This window comes from Tenrec ecaudatus, chromosome 12, assembly GCF_050624435.1.
Source record: "Tenrec ecaudatus isolate mTenEca1 chromosome 12, mTenEca1.hap1, whole genome shotgun sequence".
NCBI lineage: Eukaryota > Metazoa > Chordata > Mammalia > Afrosoricida > Tenrecidae > Tenrec > Tenrec ecaudatus.
In genome coordinates, this window is record NC_134541.1 from 3,976,508 (window position 1) to 4,001,471 (window position 24,964).

The window sequence follows — 24,964 nt, forward strand, 5'->3', positions numbered from 1 at the left end:
AAGCTTTGTCCCGGCCCTCCCAGGGTCCTTCAGACCCTGGTGAAGAAAGGGAGGCAGACCCGAGCCTGACTCAGGGTCTCCGGGCTGGGGGGCAGAGGAAACAGGGAAACTCGATGGGGGTCTGGTTGTGCTGAACTGAAGCCAGCCGGCAAGCTCTCCAGGTCGGAAGGAAGGGCTGCCCCACTGCTCAAAAGGGATGGAGCCCATGTTCCCCGTACTCCCACTCCTGTCTCTGTGCCCATGTGTGTGTGTGTGTGTGTGTGTGCCAGCCACGCCCAGAGCTGCGGCACCACAGTGACTCACAAACACTGTCCCCAGGCCCGTCTCAAGGGATCATCTTTAATGGTTTAACCATCCCGTCGTCAGTGCAAAGTGAGGTCAAGAACCAGGGGGCTGGGGCGGCAGCAGTCACACCAGGCGGCGGCGCTTGGAATCCTGCTCCGTGTCCTGGGCCTGTGTGTTGGCCTCGCAGCCCAGTGGAGACACCAGGTTCAGCAGGGGGTCCTCGGAGGCCTGGCCAAATAGGGCCAGAAGCAGGGCCACGCCGAAGCCTGTGGCCCGCTCTCCCTGTGGGCAGAGGGTAGGGCGTGGGTGAGCCATGGGGCTCTCTGCCCCACCCCAGGAGCCCTCTTGGCCCACCCACAGCCTCTGCCACACTCGGGCCATGAGCAGGGACAGTAGTGGGAGTCAGGGCTGCATGCTACAGCCCAAGTGTCCGTGAGAGGAGAGGCCCGGCCAGCCAGACAGCAGCCATTCTGTTCCTGGGGACCAGGAGCCAGGGGTTGGAGGCCCCTCAGATGGCTGGGGATGGGCCACAGGCCACATGACCTGCCACACACAGTTTCCGCTGACCTCGGCCTGCAACTTCAGCACCGAGGAGGAAGGGAGGGATGGATGGATGGTCGGACCCATGAGGGCGGATGGCCCAAGCTGGTGGGGGGTGGGCGGAGGGGATTGGCAGCCTGCCCGATAGTGTCGGGAGAGCCCTGACTTGAGAGGGGGAGGACCCCCACAGCGGGCAGCGGGAGGCAATCAGGTCACACACAGCCCAGAGGGGGCCCCAGCCACTCACAGTATGCACAGGCGCCGCAATGTCCAGGTGGACCCAGACCCCCGGCCAGTCGAAGCCGATGTGGGAGGCGATGAAGAGGCCGGCACAGGAGCTGGGACTGTTGTCCCGGTCCTGGGGGGTGGGGAAGAAGATGACCTCTAGCTCCTACCACCCAAGATGCCTGGTTCCCCCCTGCCCGCCTGTCCCCACCCCTCAGAGTCAGACTCTGGAGCCAAGAAGAGGCCCCCAGGATGATGTGGTCTGACACCCTCTTCCGTCACCCCAACCGGCTACATACTCACCGCCACCGAGTTCTTCATGTCAGCCACGGCCGAGGTGAACTCACTGAAGTGCAGCTCCGGGCAGTAGACCAGCGGGTGCACCAGGTCTCCGCACTTGCGGCCGGCGGTCACGCAGGCTGCCTCCCACACGGCGCTGTTGGTGAGCACTGCAGCGTGGTACTTCCCCGTGGCAATGCCCTGGGCCAGAGGGACGGGAGGGTCACGGGGGTGCAGCCCGGGGGTGGAGAAGCCCTCTGCAGCCCGGCCAGCACACCCACCTGCGCCCCAGTCAGCGTGGCCATGTCCAGGATGATGTCGGCTCCCAGGTCCTTGCAGGCGTAGGCCACGCCATCGGCCAGCACCAGGCGGCCCTCCGCATCCGTGTTGTTGATCTCCACGGTCCTGGGCACAGGGATCCATCAGAGGGGGCACTGGGAGTGAGCGTCCCCACACCCCGTCAACACAGCATGTGGTCAGAGCAGAAACCATTCACACCAGCCCCCAGCCCCATCTATAACATGGGCGGGGCCTGGGGTGGGCGAGGAGGTGCAAGGATGAGAGGGGCCTCTGGGGCTGCCATCCTGAGCCCCACCTTTCCCATGCTCACCAGAGAACTGCTAAGTGGGGCCTGGCGCAGCTAAGATGCATAGACTCCAGGGACAGGCTTCAACTACCCAAAGCTCAGCTAGCCCAGGGGTCAGGGGCTATTCCGTGTCCCCAAAGCGGGAGCAGCCTGTTAGCCTTTGACCTTGTGGCTGCAGGATTCCAGGTTCAGGGCACGCTTCAACAGGGTCTGCCTCTGACCTGGGCATGGGGAGGGCAGTGCAGGTGGGGCGGGTCTGTGGAAGCTGGCCTGGGGGTTCCCACGAGGGGTGGATCTGAGGGGTGAGCCCAGCTTACTTTCCTGAGTACAGCAGGTGGATGTCATCTGGCCTGGTGGCGCTGGGCCCCACAGCATTCTCCGCCAGACAGAAGACGGCGTGGAGGTTGTCTTTGAAGCCCTGCGAGGAGAAGGGTACTGGTTGAGTGTTCTCTGGCCCAGCAGACAGACAGACAGACAGACATCCAGACCCTCTCTTCACAAGTCCTGTAGGCGGGCATTCTCTGGCTTACAAGAAGGAGTATGTGTGTGCACATGTGCACACACTCGTGTAGGGGGGGCACAGGAAGGTGGCATTGGGGGGATGGTCAGCTGGCTCAGAACTGCAGGCAGGAGGGGTCAGGGGTTATTTTCTGCTGAGTTTCTCCCCCATAACCAGCCATGACCTTACGCTTCTCATCACAGCAGGGTCAGTGACAAAACTGCTGAAACGGCTTTACAAAAAAACCCCCCCCCACTGCCACGGGGTCGATGCCAACTCACAGTGACCCTACCAGACAGGGTAGGGCCTCCCCCGTGGGGTGCTGAGACCCCGTGGGGTGCTGAGGCGCGCGCCTCATCTCTCTCCCATGCAGCTGGTGGTTCTGCGGCGAGGGGATTACTGGGACACCCGCCACACCACCCCGATTGGCTACAGAAACTATTAGGAAGCCAAAACCCATCAAGAGGTGCAGCTGCGGTTTTTCCACAGCTCCTCCACCTGGGTCTCGGTGCTTCTGAGGGTGGTTCCCCGCTCCCCACACCCCGGCCCTGAATCTCGCTACGCTCTCTGGTCATGTCAGCCGGTCGTTCGAGCACCCTCCAGACGACCACTGCCGCTGTATGGGTGCCAACCTCACATCTACCCTAAAGGAAGGAGGGAGACTGTCCCTGTGGGTTTCCGAGGCTGTACACCTTTCCGGGAGTAGAAAGCCTCATCTTCGTCCTGTTAGCATGCGGAGGGGCTCAGCTCGGGCTCCTTGTCCATGTTCCTTGCGTTTGGGGAACAAGAAGAAGCTGAAATGGGGCCAAGCCAGGGTCCGTAGGGCAGACGGGGCCACAGTTCCCAGTAAAATTCTCCTAGGATAGCCCTTGCGGCTCAAGAAAGATGGGCAGGTGCATTGCCGGGATGGGGGTGAGGGGATCCTTGGTGAGACGTTTTCCCTGGGCTGTCTCTCAACAACGCAGCTGTCCACTTCCTGCGAATGTCTTCCTCGTAAGCCTGTGACCGTCCATGCCCTTCAAGACGATGCCTCCCACACCCACACGCTGCCGGTCTCCCGGGGGCAACCTGCCGGGACATCTAGTTGCCAAGGCTCAGAACCTTGGCGCACTGTCGACTTGACTTTTCCTGAGAATGAGGCCCGACCACACCATCTTTCTCCCCCGCCCCCCCCCATGTGGCACTGAGAGCGTCCCTGAATGGGACAGTGCCAGCAAGAGACCGAGACAAGGGCAGGGCAGGAGAAGTTGTCTGGACTCAACCTCTGATCCCAGACCCAGGGAAGCGCGTCTTGTGTGCTGAACGGCAGCGATGCCCGCTGACTCCCACTCCGCCTGTGGCCTCGGGCCCAGGATCCGTGCAGTACTCTCACCTTCTGTAACCGGGTGCGTCTGAGCCGAGGCTCGTTGGAGCCCCCTCCCCGTGTCCCCCAGGGCCAGCATCTGTGCGGCCTTCTTCCCTCCCATCACGACAGCCGTGCCTGTTCCCCCATCCCCTCCACAGTGACGAATTAGAACTCTGCTGTCAGAAACGAGCTTCCTCCCCCAGGGACTTCTCCATTCAGTGACATAGTCAGACCACTGTGGGGTGCAAGGTCCTTATTTTGTCCTGTGGGCCAGAATTCACGATGACCAGTACTGGCTTGGTGCAGGGCCTCTGTCAGGATGGAGCTGGCATATGAAGGTAGGGTCATGCAGCTGCCACGCTGGGGCTCTAGGGAGGGGCTGATCCGGCAGGGTCCTCGGTGCCCACAGGTGGCACGGTTGCAGCACCCTGAGACTCACACTGCCTGCCAGCGGATGAATCAGTGTTAATTGCCAAGTGGCCTCTCCTGAGCAGGGACTTGAGTCAGAGTATCACCTGCTGGCTGTTCCTTGGCCAGCCCCGCCAGGTGCCAGGGCAGCTCTGGGCACGGGCCCTCAGTGCCAGCCACCGGTGAACAGCAGTGGCTCCGGCAGAGCGCCTGAGCTCTCTGCAGGCATCGAAGTCCTCCAGAGCGCTGTGCGGGCTCCGGTGCCAGCGCTGCAGGCCTCAATGGATGCTGGGCACAAACCCCCACTGGTGTCTGGTCGGCAACACACTCTACAGAGGATGGAGGCCACCTGGGCTCTGCAGGGACCTGGCTTCTGGCGCAGCCTGAGCCCCTACTTCTCTCCCGTGGGGGCAGCCGCCTGGCGAGAAAGTGTTTGCCTAGAATTCTCTGTCTTTCACACTTACCCAGGTGGCACCTCGGGCAGGATGGCAAGCTGGAGCCCCCCTGCCCTTGCCCATTCCCGTATCAACTGTCGTCGGCACGGTGGGAACCAGCCAGTCCCACCCCATGCAAGAGCCTTCTCGGGTGGGTGCTGGCCCGGAGTAAACCCCCTGCAGGCCTACGGTGCCCCCATCACCTCACCGGTGTGCTATATCAGTGCTCATGGTGGGGGGGCATGCATGCCTGTGCCTGTCAGGCACCCCATCCATCACCCACCGAGTGCTGCCGACCCCAACGCTCACACAGCACCCTGGAGTTACCACCACCAGCTCCCCAGTCACTTCAGGGGACCCTTCCCTAGGGCCCCCATCCCTTGCAGTCTCTCATAAGCACAAGAAACACCCTCACCAGCCGGGGTGCCCCTGGGGACTGGGCCCACCTCCCACTTCCAGGAGGGACCCGTAGACCTTGGCACCTCCAGGGGACAGGGGTGGGGGGTGGGCGTGGTTCTCTCTGGCTCAAACCAGCCAGCCTCTCCCATCTCAGAGTAGAACTGGATGGGTGAAGTCTGGCTCTGGTTGGAGGGAGGGTGATGTCCAGCTGGGGGTCTGTAGACTGGCCCTCCCTCGAGGTGGCCCCTTACCTGTTTGACCGTGGCTTGGAAGGCTCCCAGGATCGCGGCCGCCCCTCCGCAGTCCCGCTTCATTCCAGGCATGGTGGTCTGCGGGAGGCATGGGGTGGGGTGGGGCTGTTCAGTGAGTGATGCCACCTGCCCTGCGGCCCCCCACAGGGCCATAAACAGCACAGGTCCTTCCAGGTAACCTGGGCACACACAGAACTCAGGGCCTCCGCCCCACGCCGCCCAAGGCTACCTTCCCATGGAGGGTCCAGGTGCCACCTGCTGCTTCCAAAGACTGACCGCCCACCTGACACCAAAGGCCAAGGGTGCCCTCAAACTCCCACCACGACATACCCCAGCCCTGGGGACACCCTCCAGCACCACTGCCCCTCCAGCGCCCAGTCCACAGCTCCGAGTTCCGCTCCTGCAGGGGACCCCCCAGGGCGAATGCCCTTTCTTGCAGACAAACCGGGTGAAGGAGATTGGCCATCCACTTTGAGATGCCATGGCTGCCCGATCCAAATGGGACAGCCTGTGCTTTGCAACTGCAGGTCAGCCGGCACAGCTGGGGGTGTCTGGGGCCAAGTGAAAACTCACCGTCCAGTCTGCAAGAAGGCACTACGTAACTCTGAGAACCAAGAATTTTCCAAAGGATCCTACACAATATCCCTACATCCCACATTCCCAGTGTCAGGCAGAGGGATTTCAACCAAACAGCACAGGAATCCCCACTGAGTCCGTCTCAGACCTTCCAGAAACGACCTCTTGCCGAGGTTGGTGGCGTGTCAAAGAATCGTTTCCCTTGTCATCTGACAAAGGCTTCTGAAAAATACTTCTTGCTTAAGAACCACCTACATAGAGGAGGCTAGACGGGAACGACCGATCGCAGACCACTAACGGTAGAAGCCGAGACGGTGAGACCCTGTCTTCTACTAAAGCTAGACACTAAGGCAACATGCCAAGATGTAACACAACGACACCCTTCTCACTACAGTGTGCTCTGGATTATGCAGTTCTTTTTTCATGAAAGTCTACTACATGCGTCAACATACCATGAAGGTGAGCGGCCCCTTCTGCACACTGTTGGCCTGGGCAGGGCGAGACTTGAGAATCCCTCTCTAACAGTGCAGAGTCCACTGGGCTGGTGTCTCCCAAGTCTGTGACACCTCACCTCCCTGGGATTCCAGGGCGGATTCGGAAGAAAGGACGAGGGCACAGTGTCTGTAAATCAGACACCAGCCTGGCGTGCTGCAAGTCTGTGGACCTCCATGACCACCTGGAAGTGTGTGTGTGTACGTGTGTATATATAATTCTTTCCCATAAACAGCTGCAAGCTGTGGAATCCATTCAAAACAACCAAAGACATGGATGTCATTGTAAGCTCTGGAATTTACTGCGATGGGGATTTTCTAAATCTCAGCCAAAGGATTCTTTGGTTTAAGACCTTTCTTAACTGGTGTCTGCTGCTGTCTGTGAGTGACTCTTCCCAATGAAAATGACTGCATTTTATACTCAGGAGCCCTGGCGGTGGGCACACTTGCTACCAAGAGGTAGCAACCAAGAGGTTTGAGCCCTTCGGCTGTCTGGCGGGAGGAAGGTGTGGGCTCTGCTTCAGTAAAGATGGGCGCCTTGGAAACCCTGGGGGCTGTTCTGCTCTGACTTGCAGGGTGGCTACGAGTCAGACGGGATTAGGGTTTTTAGTTGTTATTTGTAAGACACACAGAGTGCCTGTGGTCCACGCAGACTTAAGCCTGGCCAGGGGTGGGAGCTGGCCCTTGTGCCTTTCCCCTATACACCAGCAAGGATCAGTCAGGATGGAGTCGGGGATAACTGTGCAGAAGGCTGGAAGACCAAAAGAACATTCCGATCTAGTGACACAGGAGCCCACGCCAGGGCACAGCTTTTTCTGTTTTTTGAAACTTCCAGTAAGGATCTTTAAGGGAAAACCAAACAAGATAAGCCTTCTCTCCCTTTTGGATTCTTCAGCTGATGCATCTCGCACACGTGACACTGAGCCAGGACTGAGAACAGGGCGAGGCCAGAGGGCCCCAGGTCCAGGGACTGATTAGGTCGGCGTGAGGGGGGCCTCTCGGGAGCTCATGGTGATCCACTGACGTTCTGGGCAGCAGCATGCAGTCCAGGATGGGCACCACACCTCTGCTGCTGGGGCTTCTGGCTAGTGTACAGGCCTCTGCTCAATTTCCTTCTCCCGAGCTTCCGTCTGGGCATTCGCCTCTTCCTCCACCTGGCACCCAGGGTCCTGAGGCTGTCGAACAGGCCGGTGCCAAGGCTGAGAGCCCTCTTCAGAAGCCTCAGTCCGTCACTGTCTTCCTCCTTTGGGCTGTAATAGTTCCTTTCTTACATTTTTAATCTAATTATTTTCTTTGAAAACTTTTGACTTGGGTGAAAGTTTGCAGGGTCCACCGAGGGAATCTACCATGGTGTCTGGGCCTCCATCCCGATGGAGTCACACACTCTGGTCACTTCTTCCCCTTTCTCTTGCCTGGAGCTTCCTGGCTTCTCAGCCTTATCTTATCTCTGGGCCAGTGCTGCCCTGCAGATCCTGTTTGGCTGGCCGGAGCACGTCTCTCCACCTTATCTCAAAAACAAACCAACAGAAACGGCAACCTCACGTCCAGCGAGCCGATTCTGACTCACGTGGCTCCGCTTGAGGAGTGGGTGACAAGCTGGGCTGCACACCGCAAGGTCGTCAGTGTGAAACCACGCGCTGCTCCCCAGGAAGGAGAGGAGACTCCGCTCCTGTAACGAGGCAACCTCAGAAGCCCAGCGGGGCAGTTGGGCCCTGTCCTAGAGGGTCGCTGTGTTCAACGGACAGACCTGTCCTTTAGCTGAAAGTTGAGCCCCTGGGGTGAGTTCAGGCCCAGGCATGGAGGGGGTCTGAGAACATGGGGGGTTCTACTTCGTTTGTCCCTGGTGTGGTACCATGTCTGGGTTGTTATCAAAGAGAGGTGACTTCACCGGAGAGGTTACTTACATTATTATTCTCATGAATTCCCTTCCTCGGATTCGCCCCACCCGAAACTAACTTTGCCGCTTGGAGGAGGCAAACATTCTAGACAGGCATCCAATCCCCGAGGAGCCCTGGTGGCCGAGCAGTCACGCGCGGGGCTGCTAACCCTTAGGGCAGAGGTTCAAAACCACCAGCTGCTCTGCAGGAGTCAGAGGGGGCTTCCTCCTCTCCGGACAGCGAGTCTCAGAAACTCGCAGGGGCAGTTTGGCCCTGACCTACAGGGTCGCTGTGAGCCGGCGTCAACTCCACGGCGGGGAGTTTGGTTTTGGTTTATCTGCCAGAAAGGCATGAACGGCAGCTCAATCCCTACAGAAACTGCAGCCGCTACCAGAGGTTGGGAGCCTGGGTTCGGGGGTTCGGCATGACTCGGTGACAGTGCGTCTGAGTTCCGAGGTGGAGACCATCGCTGGAGCTGAGAGGGTGCTCTGGGAAGCCACAAGGCTGCCAGTTGTCATCGTCCGCTCTGGGTGGCCCCGGCTTGTCCCCTGCTCCTAAGTCTTCTCTCCCAGTCCGTCGGAGTCTCTTCTTCCAGGTGCCCCTCGGCAGACACCTCATGCTTGGGCTGCTCCAACCACAGTCCTGTCCCAAGCCCGGGCTGCGGGGTGAAGGTATGGAGATGGCCTGGCCCAACTCTGGGCCTGAGGGTCACATAGACCCAAAACATGCCAAGTGTGGAGGCGAGCTGGCCACTCCAGGTGGACGCCATTCCAAATGCCCGTTCCGTAAGCTGCTGCCTGGAGGGCCTACCAGCACCAGCCACAACTGAGCCACACTCCCAGGCCGCCGATGGCCGGCAGAGTCCAGGTGGCCCCTGGGCACCCAGGTGGTGTCCCGGGTGGACAACGGTGGGGACATGAACATCCCCAGCATCTCCTGCTCCCCAGACAACACCAGCCCCGGGGGCTTCCATGACCCTCAGCTCCCTGTCCATTCTCCAGCCCTCGGTCACCTCTGCAATGTCCCTCTGCATCCCGCCCAGGCCTCTGATTCCCAGACTCCCCGCTGGACGTGTGGGCACGAAGCCAGGTGTCCCTTGAAAGTGGCTATTTCTCCAGTGAGACCTGTCCTGGCCACTCGCTCCCCAGCACTTCCAGGACCCTCCCTGCCTCTCTGTGGCACCCCCCCAAGTGCTGGGTGCCCCCCCCCGGCCATCCCCCCAGGGCCCACACAGCCCTCACCTTCCCCTTGATGCTGAGGCCCCCGGTGTCGTAGACGATGCCCTTGCCCACCCAGGCGATGGTCTGCGTGGCCCCTTCTGGGCTGTGGCTGAGGATGGCGAGAGCGGGCGGGTGCTGGGCGGCTTTGCCAACTCCATAGATTCCTACGGAGAGAGACGCAGGTTCCATCGGGACAAGGCTGGGCTGGCAGAGGAGCCCCACCAGTCCCCGGGCAATCCACTCCCAGTGAGAGACCTCGAATGCCCTTGTTGGTTCACAGACCCCCACGCTGCCTTACAGACCACTCACAGACCACCGCCCCCAGACTGGTCTCAGCCTGCTCATGAAGCACCAGCTGCCCCGGCCTGGTGCCCCCCCTCCCTCCACCCTCTCCAGCCTGGCCAGCATGGGGTCAAGAAATGCAAATTTGCCCCATCACTCAGGGGCCATGAATGCAGTGGACGCAAAGGATGATTCAGCAAGAAAACCCGCTGAGCGCGCACACCGCGTCCTTCCCGGAAGGAAAGGACAGGACTGCAGGCCCAAGTGAATCTACAAAGGCTGCAAGGTCACCACCACCCCATCCCCCCACCCCACCCCACCCCCAGCTCCTGTCTGAGCCCTCTCTGCTCTGGGCCAGGCGACATCCTACCCCACGCTCACACCACCTTCCTTCCACCCTTGTCTCACCGTCCGGCTTACAGCAAAGGAGACAAAGCTCATGGCTTTGTCAAGTTCCTCCAATCACGGAGCTGGAAACATCAGCAACTGTAGCACCAGCCAGTATTGGCTACCTGGCAAACTCCTACTCATCCTGCAAGACCCATTGCACAGGGACCTCTTCCTCCACCTGAAGTTGGTGTTGGCATCTATGTCTGTCCTTGTGGGGGCCCCTGTCCTTACAAGTGGGCTGGGTGTGCCTTGCATACCAGCTCACTCAGTTCTAACCACAGAATACCGCAAAAGGAACAGGAGGGTCCCAGATCCATTGCTGCTTCTGTCCCCCCCTAAGTGGTTGTGTACAGTGCCCGGTTATCTTACAAAGCTCGCAAGCCACCCACCAAGCCACCACGCTTGGTCACTACTCGGTGGGAACTACGGAGGATGGAGAATCAGAAACAGAGAGAGGACATGGGACATGTGGCTAAGTGGCCCTGTGAACACTGGCCCCTTTGTCAGAAACCAGAAGAATTGGATAGTGCCCTGCTACCATTATGGAATGTTCTGGTCAGATTCTGTAACAGAATCCAAATGAAAATGGAGAGCAGAATTTCAAATTCTCAGGGAATCCAGACTTCCTGGAGCCAGGGCTGACTGAACCCCTGAAGCTACAACCGAGATCCTCTTCAAACTTTACGTGAGCATCCCCCCCAGGCTCCTTCCAGAGCGTTGTCGCTGGGTGCCTTCCCGTCAGCAGTCCCTAGAGTGAAGCCAGGCCTGGGCCTGAGCCACCCTGGCCAGCACTGTCTCTGGGAGCTCATTGCTGCAGCCTGTGTCTATCCTCACGGACAGGCCTTCCTCTTCTGCACCCGCTCTCTACTTGATCGGGTCGCCTTCGTCAGCAAAAGGGACATTTCAAGATCTGTCTTGCAGAACAATGCTAGCCGTGATAAGGAAGAGCATTCACGTATCTACCATTTGAGTCCGTGTACCAATCGCTACAGCCAGTGCTGAAGAAATGAAAGAATCCTACCAACATCTTCAGTCTGAAGTTGATCAAACCTGCAATCCAGGTGTGCACTTACTGACGACTGGAATTCAGAAGCTGGAAAGGATCGGTAGCTGGGCACTACGGCCGTGGTGAGAGAAACAACGCTAGAGAGATCGGGCAGAATTTTCCATGACCAGTAACTTCTCTGTAAATATCTTTTTTTCCCCAACACCCTAGATGGCGACCACCCACATGGATCTCGCTAAATGGAAGACACAGGAATCAATTTAACTACGTCTGCGGGAGAGATGATGGAGAAGCCAAATATCATCAGTCAAAACAAGGCCAGGGACTGACGTGAGCAGACCCATCGATAGCTCACGTGCAAGTTCACACTGAAGCTGAAGAACATTAGGACAAGTCCAGGAGAGTAAAAATACAGCCCTGATTACATCCCCCGCAAACCCACAGGTCTCCTCTCCTCTTGGCACATGGACCACCAAGGACCAAAGACCAGATGGGCTGTGGGAGGGCACCAAGGCCACCACACATGAAGAAGGCAGGAAACGGAGAAAAGACCTGAACGGAAGTCAGAAGGGACTCTGAAAGCTGCCCTGGACCGTACTAGCATCAATCAACAGCACGAGTTGAACAGAACATCCCCAAGGGCAGTGCCATGAAGGCCGAGAGTTGTAAGACCCTGACTGTAAAGACTAAAATAAAAGAACATGCCCAGCGGAAAGAACTCAAGAGAAAAATCCCAGACTTGAGTTCAATGCCGAGAGATTCTACGGGCAAATATTAAACGATACAGGGTATATCAAACGAAGATGGAACGAATACGCAGCCCCCGTGCCAAAAAGATATTATTTCACATGCAACCATTCCACGAAGTAGCACATGAGCAAGATCCAATGGTGCTGGCGGAAGAAGTCCAAGCTTCATGGAAGGTGGCAGCCAAGGACAGAGCCCCAGAGTTGATGGAATACCAACGGACACCCACGGAAATGTTTCAACTGGCCCATAAAGCACTCCCAGCCCTTCCCTCGTCGATGTCACAGCCACTTGGCCAGACGAGAAGACTCTGCACCCATGCCAAAGAATAGCGGCCCAAGGAAATTCGAAAATTAGCGAACCATGTAAATAATATCACAGTCCAGCAAAATTTTGCTGAAGATAATTCACAAATGGGCCCAGCAGTGTGATGACAGGGAACTGCCAGAAACTCGCGCTAGACTCGGGAGAGGGTGTGGCATTGCTGATGTCAAATGGAGCTTGGATAAAAGCAGAGAATACCAGAAAGACGCTTGCACGTGGACTGTTGGCTGTGCGAAGGAATCTGAACGGCGTGGATCGGAACAAGCAATGGATAGCGTGAATGGGCATGGGGATTCCGCAGCTCCACGTCATCGGGTTCATGCAGCGCCTGTAGAACCGTCAGAGACAGGTGGGCAGACTGAACAAAGGCATTGCTGCAGGGTTCAAGGTCAGGCGCACAGCTCCCTGGGTTTATTCCATCTGCACACTCGACAAACCTTCTAAGGTGCTGGATTGTAGGAAGAACAATTCAACATTGGGAATGGAGGAAGGCTTACGGGGGCCCATGAGCTACGCATCAGGCTGCCGACGACAAGGCCGGCAAAGCTCGAAAGCACAAGTTAGACACTACCCGCTTCTCCTGGGGAGAAATGAGGCACTCTGCTGGCCTAAAGAGTTACAATCCCCAAAACCAACAGGGCCGTGGAACTCTGTCCTGGAGGGTTACTCTGCATTGGCGGGGAGTTTGGAACGTGAGATGCAGATGGCCCAACCTTGCGTGCGCAGTGAGGGGACCTGAAGCACTGCACTGGCTGATGAAGAGGAAGCCTCCAACCTTCACCATGGAGTGCGATTCAGAGTAAGGAACCCCGGATCCTCACAAGTGTACCACCAGGCGATCCAGGGACAAGTCGGGCCAGGACAGAAGGGGTCAAGGATTGCGTTTGGCTTGTACCCACAATCAGTAATGCCCACATCAACAGCAGTGAAGAAAGCAGATGGCAGACTGTGTGTGTGTAGGGGTGGGGGGGGCTACCGCACAGACCTCTGGAAAGCCCTGAGGAGCACGGCTATCTCACTCTGAGGACTCCGAGGTGCCTTAAGCCCAGGCACGGTATTTTCAACCATCTCATGTGCATGCGAAAGCCGGAGACTGGATAAATGAGACGGAGGTAGAACGGATGCATTTGAATGCATGGTGTCGGCAGAGAATATGCAAGAGCACTGTGGATCGCTAGAAGAACCCATAAATCTGCCTCGGAACACGCACAGCCAGGATGCTCCTTCGAGGCAACGTGGCCAGGCTCGGCCTCGGGTACTGTGGATATGTTACCAGTCCCTGGAGAAGGAGATCATGAAGTAGGCGATCATAGAAAAAGTGGAAGATCTTCAAGGAGGTGGACGGGCACGGTGGCTGCAACAAGAACCTCACACGCAGCAACGCAACGGGATGGTAGGAGGACGCAAGACCGGGCCGTGCTTTGTTCGGACGGGCTGACATGAGTGGGCAGCAACTCAAGGCCACCTAACAACGATGACAACCCCACGTGGACCTCACCATGAGATACACAGAACCAAATCGATTCTCTCTATGGGAAGAGATCCCGGAGAAGCTCAACATCAGAAGCCAACACGAGGCCCAGGGCTGACTGTGGAACAGACAGACCATCGACTGCTCATGTGCACGTTCTGGTTGAAGGTGAAGCACGTGGAAACAAGTCCAAACAGGCCCCAATCACGACCTTGAGACCTTGCCTGACCTTGAGACTATTTCAAGGGCAGGTTTGACGCAGCCAACGCGTTTAGCCACGAGGAGTTGAGGCTAACAGCATGCGTGTCGTCATCGTGAAGAAGCAAAAGGCCCCTGAAGCGTGCCCTGGAATGCAGACTAGTAAAGGGCGTGGCAGAAACACGGACACGTCTGAGCAGCACACTGCAAAGGGCAGCTAGGGAAGACAAAGCACTGCATTCTAATGAAATGCGCGGAGACCTTTAAGCAGTAGTTTAGCTTAACGAGTAGAGAATGTCTGCTCTGAGGGGATCAGATGACAACAGGACCGGGAAAGATGGGGCAGGAGCCCGGGGGGAGGGGGGGGCGCAGTGAGTTTATGTCAATGGGGGAGGAACTACTCACAAAGTGGGGCAAAGACAATCTGTCACCCAAATTAATGCGGTTGTTAACTGGTGCATGCTCTGCTGTGTACCTTTTTAACTAAATAAAATAAATGTAGCCCCCCCCCCCCTTTTAGGAATGGGCAGGAGTCCTCCTTGGCATAGTAGGTACGAGTTGGGCTACTAACTGAGAGTTCGGCAGTTCAAAATCGCCAGTTGTTTCCGGGGCAAAAGAGGTTTTTTGCTCCTGTTAAGAGCCTGGATGGGACAGAGGCTGTACACTGGTACATATGAGAGCTGGAGGTACAGGGAATCCAGGGTGGATGATACCTTCAGGACCAAGGGTGTGAGGGGCGATGCTGGGAGAGTGGAAGGTGAGTGGGTTGGAAAGGGGGAACTGATTACAAGGATCCACATGTGACCTCTTCCCTGGGAGAGGGACAGCAGAGAAGGGGGGAAGGGAGACTCCGGATAGAGCAAGATATGACAAAATAACGATGTATAAATTACCAAGGGCACATGAGGGAGGGGGGAATGGGGAGGGAGGGGAAAAAAAGAGGACCTGATGCAAAGGGCTTAAGTGGAGAGCAAATGCTTCCAGAATGATTGGGGCAGGGAATGTATGGATGTGCTTTATACAATTGATGTATGCATATGTATGGATGGTGATAAGAGTTGTATGAGTCCCTAATAAAATGTAAAAAAAGAAAAGAGGAGAAAAAAATGATTAGGGCAAAGACTGTACAGATGTGCTTTATAAAATTGATGTATGTATATGTATGAACTGTGAAAAGAATTGTATGAGCCCCAATAAATTGTTAAAAAAAAATCAATAGCCCCAGAACCACTATATAAGGTGGTTATCAGTCAGAATCGACTTGATGACAGTGTTTTTTTTAATCCAGGTTGAATTCATTATTATATGCTCATTGTTATTATATTCATTTTCCTAATTTAAAAATAAAGTTAAAATATTTTCTTGGTTCCCTAAAAAAAAAAAAAGTTTCGGTCTCAGAAGCCCACAGGGCAGTCCTACCCTGTGCCTTAAGGAGTCGGAATTGACTCCATGACAGTGAGTCTTCCTTTCTGGCGGGCTCCCTCTCACTCGGACCTTGCTTGAGGGTGGCCAGCTGGTGACGCCCGGCACTGAGAGCAAGCCTATGGTGGGTGAGTGCCCGCAACAAGGAGCTGTGATCCACGCCAACAGCCACGACCCCAAGGAGGGGCTTCCTGGAAGCTGATCCCCCGGTCCCAGGGAAGCCTTCTGATGTCCCCCATCCACACCTCCTGAGACACTCAGGACCAGTCCACTAGCCAGGCCACCCCCAGTGCCTGACGCCGAGCCGTGAAACAGCGACAGTACTGTGCACCACAGCCCTCTCCACAAAACTGCGTCGTGGTTACTCCACTGCCTCTGGGGCGCGGGGAGCCCCCCTCTGAGGCTCACGGCATCAGTGGGCCCAGGTAGAGGGAGTCACAAGTACAGAAGCCTAGCTGGACATGAGCTTGCATATGGGGGACAGAGAAAACCTGCAGGGACAGCAGCAGCTGAGGTGCACAGAGAAGCTTCTAGAAGCTACGCTACAGGCTCCTCCTTCCTCCAGGCTGGGGTGTAGCTGGCTGGCTCAGCCCAGGGTCCACCAGGATGAATCAGCAATAGTGTGGCTATATGGTGCCCCAGCGTGCATGCACGCGTGCACACACACACACACACACACACACACACACACACACACACACCCCAGCCCCCGCTGCTGCCCAGGCACCTCCGAATCCTCTGGTCTTCAGCTCCTCATCTCTGATGACGACCGGCACGATCCCCAAGTCTTTCCCAACTTTCCTGATCTCCTGGACACAGTTCATGGGAAAATTACCAAGGAAGCACGTGAAGGCGCTGACCAGGAGGCTGGGCCCTCCTGGCTTGCCCAGGCCCCAGCCCAGCAAGGGGCTCACCCTCCCGACTCTGCAGCCCCCTACCCACAGGCTTCAGTTGCTGAGGGCCCTGGAGGGGAAACAGCACCTCACAGCCTGTGCAGGAGCTGGGGACTTCCCCCCACCAAGCAATCCCAAAGCAGCCACAGTGTGGGGCCTGGCTCTCTCTGTGCACCCCACGGTCCCCTGTGGCCCCGAGGGTGTCCTGAGGGTGCCCCCCCCCGGATAACCTCAAGGAAGGTGTCCGTGTGCATCTCGTTGCAGGGTGTGTCCACGATCCGGGCTGCCAGCCGTACCCCTTCAGTGGCACTTGCTAGGCACTAAGAAAGACAGGGTCACAGCTCCTGGGACCTGATGGGGCCAGCACGACCCCACCTTGCCCAGGGCCCCGGAACCCAAGGTGCATGAGGACCATGTGGTCCAGGAAGGCCTGTGAGGGAGGGGCTGAGGACGCACCAGGCTGACAACTGCCACCTCATTCCGCCAGCACCCCACTGCAGCTAGGGGTCTCGATATCACACAGGATGCCCAGCAGCCTGCTGAGCCGCACTTCCTGCTGTCGCCTGCCTCAGTTTCCTCATCTCTCTGGGAGCGTCCTGTCCACAGTGCCCCCACCTCATGCCAGCTGCTGGGCATTATAACCCCTCCCCACAAGCCATGCCACCAGGGGGGACGGGAAAGGCCGAAGGCCCTCAGTGGGGACAGTGGCTGGATGAGGTGAGGCAAGGGATGGGCGAGGCCCATGGCACCCACTTGCAGGGTGGGCACCTCCATGGGGCCGTTGTCTTCTCCCACCAGGAAGAACTCCACCGTGACTGTCTTCTTCTCCGAACGTTTCATTGCGCTCGAGCGCTGGGTGAACAGCGGGAAGGCCCGGGCCAGTGCGCAAGCTGAGGCAAAGACGTCCAACCGCTCACAGACCATCTGCAGCACAGGGCAGGGGGCCAAGCTGTGAGTGGGGGACTCCTGGGAGCGCTGGCCGGACCTCAGAGCCAGGCCAGCGGTCGGGCATCCATCAGCCCCAGGGCAGCTCAGACCGGGGTGGTGTACCCCTCAAAGCAAGAAGTGAACCCTCCGTCGGAACCAGGGAACAACTAGGCGCAGGGAGCAAACAGCTGCCGGATGCATTTCCTGCTTGCTGACAAGAGCCCAGGCCCTCAAGGGCCCAGGACATCTGGCCTGGAGTCTCAGCCCAGGGCTGGCAGGCTCTGCAGTGGGGATGCACCATCCATGTCCCCGACAGGCCGCTGGGAGCACTCACCAGCACACACCGATGCGTCCCCGGGGGCAGGCAGGTCCGCACCAGCCGGGTGATGAAGTGAGCTGCCGAGGGGCTGTTGTGTCGGCTGACCTTGGAGGGCAGGGCGGCCACGGTGGCACAGTTGAGGTACAGGGGACAGCTGTCGGTGGGGTTGGGGTTGAGCGTGGCGAGGGCAGCCTGCCAGAGCTAGACGAGAAGGCACAGATAAGCAGCAGAGCCGGGCAGGCTGAAGCGCATGCCGTGGTACAGGCCCGCATCTGTAAGGGCCTTGCAGCGCCAGGCCAGCGGCGTGCGCACGTGCTGATTGCGGCGTGTCCTTGTCCCTGCTGGCACCTTTCCGTCCAGGTGGCAATTTCAAAGGCCACTTGGGGGGCTGTCGTGCTTCACACACTTTACACAGTGGACTGGGGGGCTGGGGACTTAAACGGGTGGCACTGAACTGGCAGGGGCCAGCGGGTGGCAGCCCCTTGGGACCTGCACCAGCCACTCTGGTCAAGGCTCCCTCCTGGCAGGGCCCAGGGCGGGGGCTGGGCCTGGACGGCGCGCCTTGGGCGCAGAGCGCTGGCCCCCGGCCAGTAGGCCGGCGGGGCCCGGCGGGGGCTGCAGGCTCCTCCCCCGCGCGGGGGTGCGGGCCTCCGGGCTGGGGTCCGGGCGGCGGGCTCAGCACCCCTGCCTCCTGGGCCGCAGGCGGGGCCTCCGAGGCCTGCGGCCGCCGCCCGGGCCTCCTCTTCCGCCGCGCGGGCGGCGCATGGCGGCCGGCGCTCACCTCCTCGGTGACCCGGGGCTGCAGCTTCCCGCGGACGTGGCTCCAGGGTACGCGGCGCAGGTGGGGCAGCTGGCCAAGAAGCAGCAGCGGCCGGCTCTGCGGGTCCGCGTCCCCCGCGCTCGCCTGGAACTGCAGCCCCACGTTCGCCATCTTCCCGCCGGCCGGCACCCCCGCCCCGGCCGGCACCGCCCCGGCCCTGCCCCGCCTCCCGCCCGCCGTGGGCCGCCACCTGCAGCGCGCGCCCTGGGCGCATGGGGGCGCCGGGCAGCCCGGGGCAGGAGGGACTCGAGCGAACCCCACCGGAGCGGCGATGCAGGCCCAGCACTGACACTGCCCTTAGTAGGCCCTGGGCCAGGACAGCCCAACTGCTCGAACCCCTGTCCAGCAGAACCCCTCCCCAGCCTCCAGTGGGCCCCAATCTCAAACAGACCCCCAACTGAGCCCAAGCCAGACCCCTGTAGCTGCCTTGTCAGCTGAGGATGGCCTGCCCTGGCCTCAGGGGGATTCTAGGCAAAGAGTTCTTAGACTGACCAGGCCCCCTTCAGTCTCTGGGCAGCCCCAACCCCCACCTCCCTCAGCAGGGTGCACATCCGCTCCAGGGGTGGGGGGGCGGGTGTCAGGCTGGGTTACACTAGCAATCTTGGATTTGTGCCAGGTCCCGACATGTGGAGGCAGTGAGTCTGTCGACAGCCTGGTATGGGGGCAGGGCCACACGGTTAACACGCTTGCCCTCATCACTGATGAGCCCCCACTATTGCTGGGCACCCACCTGGACTTGACAAGACACAGAGGGCTTGGTCACGGCTTCTTGGCCGGCCAGCACTGGCCCCTCCGACAAGGCCTGCTCAGGGAGGGTGTTTTTCCAGCCGGCCCTATGCACAAAGGGTCCTGTGGCCACAGCCTGGCCTGAGTGACCCCAGGAGGTGAGAGTGCAATGGAGTGAGGTGCAAGACGGCACCTTCGTCATCGCTGGGAGGGCAGGGAGCTAGTTAGGGCACCTGATGGGGGCTGGGGATGAGGTACTTGGCAGGCCCTCAGAGTCCCTGCAGGAGGCAGGGGTGGGGTCACTGGTACAGATAGAAGGCCCGGAGGTGAGAGTGACCCTGAGGAGGTTGGTCTGACAAGGGGCCCAGCCTGTGGGTGCTCAGACACAAGCCTTGGGGTGGGTGGCCCCAGTCAAGGCAACTGGGAGCCATGAAACCTAAAAGGGCCTTGATTACCGCCGCTCTGTTAGCGCCGACCAATTCCACCTGCCGTCCCTCTTAATTCTGAATCTCCCTTTCAATCAATCACTCTGGCACCGCTATCTGACCCTACAGGGCAGGGCAGAACTGCGCCTTGTGGACTTCTGCGTAACACTATAGGAGCAGAAAGCCTCGTTTTATTCTCGTGGAGCTGCTGGTGAGTTTGAGCTGCTGACCTTGGAGTTAGCCCAGCCGTCCAACTGGTAGCCCACTACGCCACCAGGGCTCCTGCCCTCTTCGCCATGAACCTTCATGCTTAGTAACTGGCAGAACCCCCATATCGGATCCCTAAAATGTGGAATAAGGGCTATGTGATAGGAAAGGCCAAGCGGACACCATTAGAACTGCCATTACCTAGGAAAATAGTAAACCAAAAGCAGTACGGCATTCCTGGAGGGATTGCAGAGATCGGTGCCACCATCAAAGATAATCCCTGAAGTAGCACCACCCATAGATGAGGTGCTGGTTAAAGGAGAGGCTCTGGGTGATCGTATGTTTGATATTTTCCAGGAGTTTTGTAAGGATGACAAGTATAGGGAAGCTGGTTGATTGGTCCTCCTCTTTCCTCTGCTACTCTTACTAAACCATGGTATGAAATAACAAAGTGGACCTGGTGGCAGGGATGGAGGTTATGCATGGGCACAGCAACATGGACTTCCACTCACCAAGGCTGACTTGGCCACTGCCACTGCTGAGTGCCCCCTTTGCCAGCCGCAGAAACCAACATTAAGTCCAAGATATGGGACCATTCCTTGGGGAGATCAACCAGCAACTTGGTGGCAGGTTGACTACATAGGACCACTTCCATCATAAAGGGGGCAGCTTACTGAAATAGCTTACTGGAATAGACACCTACTCTGGATATGGATTTGCCTTCCCTGGACGCACTGCTTCCGCAAAAACTGCTATTCGTGGACTTACAGAATGCCTCATCCACCGGCATGGCATCCCGCATAGCATTGCTTCAGATCAAGGAACTCCCTTTACAGCAAATACAGTGCGGCAATGGGCCCATTCCCATGGAATCCACTGGTCGTATCAAGTTCCTCATCATCCTGAAGCTGCTGGCTTGATAGAACGATGGAATGGGCTCCTAAAGATACAATTACGGCGCCAACTAGGTGGCAACAACTTGCGGGGCTGGGGCAGTGTTCTCTAAACCAGCGGCCAATATATGGTGCTGTGTCTCCAATAGCCAGAATTCATGGGTCCAGGAACCAAGGGGTGGAAGCTGGAGTGGCACCACTCACTATTACTCCTAGTGATCCCCTTGCAGCATTTTTGCTTCCTGTCCCACCAACCCTGTTGCCTCAGGCCTGGAGGTCCTGGTCCCGAAGAAAGGAACTCTCCCACCTGGAAACACAGCACGGATTCCACTGAACTGGCAGCTGAGAATGCCCCCTGGCCACTTTGGACTTCTTATGCCTTTAGATCAACAGGTCAGGAAGGGTGTCACTGTACTGAGTAGTATGATTGATCCTGATTACCAAGGAGAAATTGGACTGGTGCTACATAATGGCGGTAAAGAAGAATATGTCTGGAATCCAGGAGATCCCATAGGCCGATTCTTAGTGTTACCATGCCCTATTATTAAAGTAAATGGTAAATTACAGCAACCCAATCTTAACAGGACTTATAATGACCCAGACCCCTCGGGAATGAAGGTCTGCGTCACCCCGCCAGGCCAAAAACCACAACCAGCAGAGGTGCTTGCTGAGGGCAACGGTAATACAGAATGGGTAGCAGTAGAAGGTAGTTCTACCTATCAATTACGACCACGTGATCAATTGCAAAAGCGAGGCTTGTAATTGTCAATGTATTTTCTTTGTATGTAATTATTGCATATAGTTCATTTGTTCAGGTATGATATATCAGATACAATTTGACTCAGTGTTTTCATTTATATGTATGATAGATGATTGATGATAAGTATAAATGTGATTTCATTAATATCTGCAAATTATATAAGTATGTATGGGTAAAGAATTGTGTACGGGTGCCAGGTTAGCAAGGGGTGGATTGCAATAGTTTATTGTGCCAGCCTGGCCGATAAACACAAGTAGGATTAATTGAAGGGCGGAGAAATAAATGGCTCGGTGAGCCTCACCTTGGTTGTTTTGTGCCTCAGTTTAAAGGGGTACACTCACTACCTGTGGGATGCCTAGCCTGTGGACTGTGTCGCTGTAAGTTGAGGTCCCTTTAAGCCCACACGATTGGAACGTTCATCTCTGGAGCTGGGGACCGACAGTTGATGACAGTTGGGGACCTGCCTTGCTGTTTGCTGCCTGGGTATATATAGCCCAGCTCTCTCTACAGAAGGGGACTGGCAACTGGCGGCTCTCAAGCCTTGAAGGACTGCTAGTGTCTCACTGCTTTATAATTTATAATTTAACTGTTAATTTCTTGTATTATCTATCTGTATATAATTTAATGGTTCATTTCTTGTGTTATATATCTACATCTATATATATATTTACTAGCAATCTGGTTTTGTCTCTCTAGAGAACCCTGTCTAACACAGGCAGCAAAGCCAATGTCCTAGCCTGGCCATCAGTGTCTAGCCTGGCCTCCCAGCTTGTCGCCAGCTTCTGGATGGCAGCGCACCCACAGGCCAGCTTCCCTCTCTCCTCTGCTGTCCTTGTGTCTTCGGCCCCCCTGGCACTAGTCTGGAACGATGGCATCCTTCGGTGGGCAGAAAGACCTGTGCCCACCCCACCCCTTTTCCCTCAGTGCCTGGCACAGAGAGGGCAGACACTCAAAAATGCCTGCTGAGCGAAAGGGTTCCTTCTGAGCCTGCGTGTCAGCGTTAATTGGATCTTTTCTTCGAAAGACTTTACAGCAGCAGAACGTTTTCACACGTTCGTAAGGGGCGCTAAGCGTGCACGTGAAGGCCGCTCGCTCTCCTCTCTGTCTGCAAACACGGTGCAGACAGACACCCAGCAGTAGTCGAGCTGACACGGCTGAGGTCTGCCGTGCGTGCTAGCCAGAGGGTTGGAGGCAGGTAGGGGAGGAAGCAGGGGGAGAGTACAGGTAGGGACTGACTGGGGCCTAGTCTGTTACGAAGGTCCTTTTGGTGGTGGTGGCTTGGCGTGTCTCATCGTTGCTAAGGAGCCTGGTGCTGCTGGGATGGGACTGCAAGGCTGATGACTTGACTCCGCCAAGCCCGAAGCAAACTCACTGCCCTCGAGTTGCTGCCGATTCACGACGACCCTATAGGACAGGCTAGAACTGCCTGCCTCTGTGGGTTTCTGAGACGGCGCCACTCTACGGGAGTAGAAAGCCGATCTTTCCTTCTATGAAGAAGGCAAACTAAACAACTTATAAAAACAAAGCAAAAACTCGCTGCTGCAGAGTCGATGCTGACTCACAGCAACCCGAGAGGACAGGCTGGAGCAGTGGTTCTCAACCGTCCTGCGCCGACACCCTTTCACACAGCTCCTCATGTGGCGGTGACCCCCCAACCATCACATTCTTTTCATTGCTACTTCATCACTGTCATTCTGCTGCTGTGATGAATCGGGCGACCCCTGGGAAAGGGTGGTTAACCCCCAAAGGGGTCGTGACCCACAGGTTAGCAGTAACAGCTCGTGTGGGTTTCCGGGATTGTCACTCCTCAGGCTTTCTCCAGTGGAATGGCGGGTGATTTCAAACCACTGACCCTGAGGCTAGCACCCCAGCTTGGAACCCACTCTGCCACCAGGGCTCCCCTCAAATCCATCAGCCTCTTCAAAGGAGACAAACGCAGCTGTCGGGTCCCAGAATCTTTCATCTTGGAAATTCTCTATTGGAGAGCTACGAGTTGGAATCAACATGCTGGCAGTGGGTCTGGGGGCTGTTGTAACACTGTCAGGTACGTGTTAAACTGCTAACTACATGCAGGGCTGGTGGTTCAAAACCACCCGCCACTTCCAAGGGAGAAAGTTGAGGCTCGAGGCTCTCTGCAGAGGGTCGCTGAGTTGGAGGTGCCTCGATGGCCTGGGGGTTGGTCTGGGGTTTGTCAGTACCGACTATGCTCCACATGTAGGCACCTAACTGGCTCTTGTTGTAGCCCCAGACATCCAATGTCCACTTGTGGGACTTCATTCAAGTGTCTCCAACCCCCAAAGACAAATTCCACATTTCCCCCACATAAAACATGGATAACGTGCATAAGAAACTAAGCTGGGAGGGGGGTGGCAGTTTGCAAACAAACAAATAAATAAAAAAGACCCCCAAACATTTAATGTGTCATTTGTAGAAAAATTTGAAGATCAGATTTCTAAAAATACTGATCTTCTAAAAACAAAAGGCAGTACAACTCCGGCTCCAGGATTATGGCCCGGCCTCGGTATCTGACATGTTGCTTTTGCAACATGGTAAGAATCCTATTAGATTGCGTTTGAATGATGTAGTCTGGCAGTAACAAACTCAGAGGGGCTGGGCGGAAGTAAGGCAGGCCGTGATGGGTAACCTTCACAGTTACCTGTCAGGCTGATCGAGCCATGCACGATTCCCAGCGGCTTGGAAATTACGTCATGATGCCGTTTGGCAGTTACGTGGTGACGTCATTTGGCGGTTCTGTCAGGAGATCAGCGCCCTCCGTGTTGTGGCGTGGTGTGCTCAGCTCCGCTTTCCCATGAACGCTGGTTTGCCCTGGAGGACCTGCAGCACCTAGTCGTGTCGGTCAGTAAGGAGAGGGTGTAAAACTGGAAAAAGAGGTATTCAAACTACAGCTGAGCCGGCTTAACAGAGAGATGCTAGACCAAACCCTGTCGTAGGTCAGGGTCTGCTTTTCTGCCCAAACCAGAAGCAAGCCTTGTGGTGGCTGAGCTGGATCCGAGGGATGGATGGCGTTCCCTGTTACTAAATGCCGGAAGTGCTTTGTAGTATTGTCTTGGGCATCATCTATGGAAACGGCGAGCTAGGTCTTCTTCTGCTTATATGTTTTACAGTTTTATTGACATCTCACAGATCACTACAAAAGTTCAATCGTATCAGGAAGAACTGTACCATCATTACCACAGTCAAGTTTAGAAAACACCCCCCCCCCAGCCCCTGGTTAAATCATCACTTCTAAAATGAGGTCTGTAATGGCAGTCCATTCTGGCACTCCCTGCCCCTCCTGCCTTCATTGTTCACTCCCCAAATCCCCTCTCTCCCTATCTCCCACCCCGCCCTACAGCCCAGATTATAAACCCCCGTATCAGTTCCTCTCTCTGCGCATCTGCTCCTTCCGTGCTTCCCAAACTGGGATACCTGACGGAAACAGTAAAGAGCAAGACCAAAATGAAGTGGCCAGGATGAAATAATAATCATAATTTAAAGATAAAGAGTAGGAATAATGAGTCAGAAAGAAAAGACCACAATCAATATCTTAAAAGCCCGGGAAGAAATGTTTGTCATGGAACACGCAAGAGACCCTTGCACCTAGAGCAAACTCAGGTGGGGTCAATAGGGGTCAGCGGGCCAACTACCAGGTTCTATCCAGCATGATCAGATGACAATGACCTCTGTCTGATAGTCAGGCTCGTTCGAGACCCTTGCCGGTGGCTAGAGGGGATCTGCC

At 56.7% G+C, this 24,964-nt stretch overlaps 1 protein-coding gene across 1 annotated transcript; it reads right to left on the minus strand.

Annotated features, from left to right (window-relative positions):
* Positions 1-319: 319 nt before the first annotated feature.
* NPEPL1 (aminopeptidase like 1) lies at positions 320-18,354 on the minus strand. Its single transcript, XM_075528373.1, has 12 exons — positions 18,176-18,354; positions 17,410-17,595; positions 16,902-17,072; positions 16,379-16,468; positions 15,983-16,064; positions 9,437-9,579; positions 5,252-5,329; positions 2,233-2,333; positions 1,611-1,734; positions 1,354-1,530; positions 1,073-1,183; positions 320-567 (listed from the first exon to the last, which is right to left on the minus strand). The coding sequence occupies exons 1-12, from the start codon at positions 18,323-18,325 to the stop codon at positions 409-411; spliced, it is 1,572 nt and encodes a 523-aa protein (XP_075384488.1). The 5' UTR covers positions 18,326-18,354; the 3' UTR covers positions 320-408.
* Between the last annotated feature and the right edge of the window lie 6,610 nt (positions 18,355-24,964).